At 64.7% G+C, this 6,000-nt stretch overlaps 1 protein-coding gene across 1 annotated transcript in view; it reads left to right on the top strand.

Moving 5' to 3' along the window:
- CHLRE_08g376800v5 (uncharacterized protein) overlaps positions 1-5,739 on the top strand; it is a 12,636-nt gene extending 6,897 nt beyond the window's left edge. The window contains exons 8-15 of the mRNA XM_043065186.1: positions 1,033-1,098; positions 1,477-1,599; positions 1,909-2,028; positions 2,346-2,533; positions 2,973-3,285; positions 3,847-4,086; positions 4,413-4,656; positions 4,866-5,739. Of these exons, the coding sequence (XP_042922187.1) occupies positions 1,033-1,098; positions 1,477-1,599; positions 1,909-2,028; positions 2,346-2,533; positions 2,973-3,285; positions 3,847-4,086; positions 4,413-4,656; positions 4,866-5,119 (1,548 nt within the window). The 3' untranslated portion in view covers positions 5,120-5,739. The remainder of the gene's footprint in view (positions 1-1,032; positions 1,099-1,476; positions 1,600-1,908; positions 2,029-2,345; positions 2,534-2,972; positions 3,286-3,846; positions 4,087-4,412; positions 4,657-4,865) is intronic.
- The last annotated feature ends 261 nt before the right edge of the window (positions 5,740-6,000 follow it).

Here is a 6,000-nt window from a genome sequence, read left to right as displayed (position 1 = left end):
TGGTGTGGGTGGATGGTGTGGATGGTGTGGTGTGGTGTGGTGTGGTGTGGTTGGGTGGTGTGGGTGGTGTGGTGTGGGTGGTGTGGGTGGTGTGGGTGGTGTGGGTGGTGTGGTGTGGGTGGTGTGGGTGGTGTGGGTGGTGTGGGTGGTGTGGGTGGTGTGGTGTGGGTGGTGTGGGTGGTGTGGGTGGTGTGGGTGGTGTGGTGGGGGTGGTGGGGTTGGTGTGGGTGGTGTGGGTGGTGTGGGTGGTGTGGATGGTGTGGTGTGGTGTGGTGTGGTGTGGTTGGGTGGTGTGGGTGGTGTGGTGTGGGTGGTGTGGGTGGTGTGGGTGGTGTGGGTGGTGTGGTGTGGGTGGTGTGGGTGGTGTGGGTGGTGTGGGTGGTGTGGGTGGTGTGGTGTGGGTGGTGTGGGTGGTGTGGGTGGTGTGGTGGGGGTGGTGGGGGTGGTGTGGGTGGTGTGGGTGGTGTGGGTGGTGTGGGTGGTGTGGGTGGTGAGGGTGGTGTGGTGTGGGTGGTGTGGGTGGTGTGGTGTGGGTGGTGTGGGTGGTGTGGTGTGGGTGGTGTGGGTGGTGTGGGTGGTGTGGGTGGTGTGGTGTGGTGTGGGTGGTGTGGGTGGTGTGGTGTGGGTGGTGTGGGTGGTGTGGGTGGTGTGGGTGGTGTGGGTGGTGTGGTGTGGGTGGTGTGGGTGGTGTGGGTGGTGTGGGTGGTGTGGGTGGTGTGGTGTGGGTGGTGTGGTGTGGGTGGTGTGGGTGGTGTGGGTGGTGTGGGTGGTGTGGGTGGTGTGGGTGGTGTGGGTGGTGTGGGTGGTGTGGGTGGTGTGGTGTGGTGTGGTGTGGGTGGGTGTAGATACCAGCCCAAATTGAACCGGATCCAATGCAAAAGAGCGAGGAGGAGAGCGTGAGTGGATGGGGTGGGAGGTTGTTTTACCGGGTGCCCCTGTTGGCTCCTGTACCGTGCACGTGGTGTTCAACGTGCCGCACGGTCCGCTCATGGCCTCTGACACGCCCCCCCACACACACACATACACACACAGGTGGTGCACACCAGCGCCACCACTGGCGAGGGCCTGCGGGAGCTTGAGGAGGCGCTGCTGCTGCAGGTGCGCGTGCGCGTGCGCGTGTGCGTGTGCGTGTGCATGTTCGTGTGCGTGTGCGTGGGCATCAAAGGAGCAGGGGAAATGTGTGATTCGGGCATCAGTGTGTCACGGTAGGGTCGGTGCGTTTGTGCAGTCTCTTACGCGGCGTCGGCACGGCGCCCGAAATGTGCGCCTGCGCCCACTTCGAATGACCGCTGCGTCGGCATCGCTGTTGCGTCAGCATGCCTCAGCTTGCGTGCTGTCCTCCAAACTCCCCTACGGGCATCGGTAACAACGCGCCTGCTGTACCACTGTTCCTGGCTCCGCCCTCACTTCTTTGATACTCATGCCTGTAAACCCTCCTGCTGCCCCCCTCGTCCCCCCCCTCCCCTTGCCGCTCAGGCGGAGCTGATGGAGCTGCGGGCGCCTGTCGAGGGCCGCGCCGCCGCCGCCGTCATTGAGGCCCGTCTGGAGCGGGGGCTGGGGCCGGTGGCCACTGTCATCGTGAAGCGCGGCACACTGCGGGTGCGGGGGCCGCGGTCTGGGGTGGTGGGGCTGTGTCGGGTGCGTGTGACACCACACCAGAAAACCGTTTAATCCCCCTACGACACCGGTACTTCTTTGCGTACACAGCCGTCTTGCGTTAACTGGTGCTCCCGCCCCCCCCCTTTTTCCTACCAATCCTTGCAAACCCCCTTTCGCTACACTTCTCTGTACCAATGTTTGCAACTCCCCAACAAAACACAAACGTACAGACTTCCTCCGTGCTCTCCTAACGCACCTCCCTTGTGCTTTGTGACGCCCCCCCCCACACACACACACACACGCACACAGGTGGGAGATCCTGTGGTGGTGGGCACAGAGTTCGGACGCATCCGGGCGCTGCGCAGTGACGCCGGCGGCGGCGGTGGCGACGCGGCGGCCGGCGGCGTACGGCCGGGCCAATACGCGCTGGTGGGTGCCGCCTGTGTGTATGTGTGTGCTCTGTTTGTCCTATCTGCACGTATGGCCTGCGCGTTGCTTGCTTCTTCTGTTGAGCTTTCGAGCTGCGTTTTCCTAGCTGGAGGATAATTTCTGGCTTGACACCTGCGGTCACTACCATAAGCGTACCCACCCAGTATTAATATACCGTATTCCCACCCACTGTCGAATCCCGGTATTTCTGTGTGTGTGTGTGTGTGTGTGTGTGTGTGTGTGTGTGTGTGTGTGTGTGTGTGTGTGTGTGTGTGTGTGTGTGTGTGTGTGTGTGTGTGTGTTGTGTGGGTCCGCAGGTGTCGGGTCTGGAGGGTCTGCCACAGGCCGGCGACGAGCTGCTGGTGGTGCCGGACGAGGCGCGGGCGCGGCGGCTGGCGGACGCGCGGCGGCTGCGGGCGGAGGAGTTCCGGCGCGGGCGGCTGGCGGCGGCGCTGCACGCACAGCGCAGTCGCGAGACGGCGGCGCTGGCGGACGAGTACAACAGGTGTGTGCAGTGCGCGTGGGCGTGAAGGCAGTGGGCAGTGGGCAGTGGGTGGGCGTGGCGTGGAGAGTGTGGGGGGCTGGTGTGTGTGCTACCATGCGCACATGTAAATGCCCTTGTCGGCGTTGCCGGTGTCGGTGTTGGTTTCAACTGTGTTGCAGCGGGTGCCTGGGTGCCCCGTGCCCCGTGACCCGTGCCCCGTGCCCCGTGCCACCAAGACAACCACATGTGGCACAATGCGACACAGCATAAGCCCTGTCGCGTCCTGACCTCCCCCCGGACGGCCGCTCATGTGGTAACGACTTCGTCTGCAGTCTTCAGTGCATCCTGTACAGCTTTTCCAAACATCCCTGCAACCCCCCCCCCCACCCGCTGCTCTGTCCCCCTCCCCTCCCCACTGTCTCCCTTCCCCCCTCTCCCGCCACCTGACCCACCGCGCCAGGCGCCGAGCCATGAAGGCGGACGTGATGCGGCTGCTGGCGGAGCGCAAGAAGCACACAGCGCAGAAGCTCAAGGAGCGGGCGGCGGCGCTGCGGGCTGCCGCCACCGCGACATCAGCCGACGGCGCCGCCGCCGCAGAGGGCGCCGCGGCGGCGGCGCCGCCTGTGGTGCAACCGGGCGCGGTGGCGGCGGCGGCAGCAGCGGCGGCTCCTGCTACAGCCGCTGCCGCGGGCGCGGGCGCGGGCGCGGGCGCTGCTACAGCCAGCCCGGTGCCGGTGGCTCAGCTCAATCTGGTGGTGAAGGCGGATGTGCAGGTGGGGGGGCGTGGGGTGTGTGGCGTGTGTTTGGAGGCATGCCAAACCTGTGATGGTTGAAGCCGCGGCCCGTCGAGTGCTGTGTCGCCTAAACTGATGTTCCTTAAGCCAACCCGCAAAACACAACATGCTCCTCACATACACACACACACACACACACACACACACACACACACAGCTTGGACTTAGCGGCCAGGAGTAGCGACGCGGAGCTAGGAATCGTAGGAGTGCCTGGGCCTCACGGTACCGTGAGCACATGCATGGGTTTGCACCCTTGAGAGCGTGTGGACACTAATCCCCCCTCGAGGTTAGAGTAGCGGGGGTTGCGCGATTTCCGGTTGGTAAGGCCGGCGGCTCACCGCAGCAGGTATGCGAGGTAACTTCAGGTATCATCCGTAAACCGTCGCTTTGCTGCATCGCATACACTGTCGTTGCGCAACGTTTTCCTTGTGCTCTTTAACACACACACACACACACACATACACACACACACACACACACACACACACACACACACACACGCACGCACGCACCTCCCCAAACCCTATCCTCACCGCGCAGGGCACGGTGGAGGCGGTGCTCGCAATGGTGGAGTCCCTAGCCGCCGAGCAGCAGCAGCTGGCAGCATCCGGCAGTAGCAGCGGCGCCGCAGCTACAGCCGGCGGCGGCGGCGGCGGCCACGGCTACGTGTCTGTCAAGGTGGTGCACGCGGGCGTGGGCGCGCTACAGCCGTCGGACGTGCACCTGGCTGTAGCAGCGGGGGCGCACGTGGTGCTGTTCAATGCGCCGCTGGGCAACAAGGTGAGCCAGCGAGCGAGCGTGCGTGCACACGTGTGTGGGTGGCGGCAGGGAGTGGTATTTTCCCAACACAGTATGGAATCCCCCAGCCGAAACGGGGCATGAGTCAGTTTGCAGGCCCAATTTGGGGAGTGGCTTGCGAGCTGGCCCCTTGCAGCCTTGCACGGCTTTCCCTGCCCTGAACTTGCGTACCGTATCGCTTCCCTTTAACCCACCAACATGCAAACGGTGTCAGCCTTCTTTCCACGCCGGGGGACGGGCGCCCTTCAAACTTGTGATATAATCACTTTGTTCCCCACATGAACCGCTTACACCCCAACCCCCCGCAGGTGGAGCAGCTGCTGCGTGACGCCCAGAAGAGCTCGGGCGTGCGGTTGCTGTCCCACAGCGTCGTGTACCACCTCATGGACGCCATACGTGGCGAGATGGAGCGGGCGGCGGCGGCGGCCGCGGCGGGCGGCGGCGCCGCCGGCGGCGGCGCGGCGGAGGTGCTGGCGGAGGTGGGCGACGCCGAGGTGCTGGCCACGTTTGCCCTGAGCGCCACCAAGCTGGTCAAGGACGGGCGCATCGCGGGTGAGCATGAGCGGGTAGCTATGGGGTTTGCAGGCAGGGGTGGGTGCTGGAAGGGGTCAAGGGGCTCTCAGCTGCGGGTGCAAACAGCCGCATGAATCGTGTGCATCGTCCCTTTCACGGCCCCTGCCCCCTTTCGACCCTGCTGTCCCATGTCTCCTAACTAACTTCGCAATCCCGCATCCGACCCCCATCCCCAACCCCAACCCCAGGAGTGCGTGTGCTGTCTGGCGAGCTGGCGGCGAGCAGTGCCGACCACGTGTGGCGCGTGGTCCGAGGCGGGCAGCTGGTGTGGGAGGGGCCCTGCACCAGCCTGCGCCGCCACAAGGCGGTGGTGGCGGCGGTGGCGGCTGGCTCCGAGTGCGGTGTGGTTCTGGGCGGCGGCCAGTTCAGTGACTTCCAAGTGGGGGACCGGCTGGTGTGCCTGCAGCGGCGGCCGGCGGCGGCAGCGGGCGACAGCAGCTGAGGCGGCGACAGCACCTGAGGCGGCGGCGTGCGTTGCAGTGTCCAGGGTGCAACAGGGATCTGTGGGGGTTGCCGGTAGAGGTGTGGGGATTCGTGCGGGGTTGCGTGGGTTACAAGAGGGACCTGCTGACGCAGTTCACGAGCCAGTGACGTGGAATGAGATCACCCTGCTCCAGGAACGGCACGTGCCTGGGGACGTGCCGCCGGGAAGGGCCGGGGAATGCCTGGGGACCGTACCGGGTGTGCGACACGGCGCATGGGCGCGCTGAAGTTGTCGGGCGTGCGTTTGCTGTGGCGCGTCCGCGTGACGACAAGACTGCGGTAGTGTTTTGACGGTGCCAAAGTGCGGGCCGAGTCAGGCATAGGTTGGCAGGCAGGCTGGCAGGGTGGCAGGCAGAGCGGCGAAAGTCAGAATGGATTGGATTCAGACCAACGAAGTAGACCCGAGGCAACGCAGCAGTCTAGCAGTCTCCATGCGGGATGACCCGTACCAGCACCTGCTTGAATTGATACCGGGCGCTGCACCTAGGGCCCAGTCCGGTGCGCCGGCAAATTTTAACAGCGTGAAATGGACTTGGCGTCTTGTGGCGTGTTGGCGGCACTCCTGACTACCCAGTACCCGACACGTACCGTTTACACATGGCGATAGATGCGGAGGCCGGAGGGGTTTGCGACGTCCAGCAGAGCAGCGGAGGTGCATGCCGCAGACCTGCGGTGTGTGCCGGCAGCCCGTCACCCCTCCCCCTCGCCCCTGATGTCTCATGGCCCAACCCCAGCCCATGAACGGCTACACACACACACACACACACACACACACACACACACACACACACACACACACACACACACACACACACACACACACACACACACACACACACA

This window comes from Chlamydomonas reinhardtii, chromosome 8 (genome assembly GCF_000002595.2).
Source record: "Chlamydomonas reinhardtii strain CC-503 cw92 mt+ chromosome 8, whole genome shotgun sequence".
Taxonomy (NCBI): Eukaryota; Viridiplantae; Chlorophyta; class Chlorophyceae; order Chlamydomonadales; family Chlamydomonadaceae; genus Chlamydomonas; species Chlamydomonas reinhardtii.
This window is presented reverse-complemented; position numbering and strand designations above follow the sequence as displayed.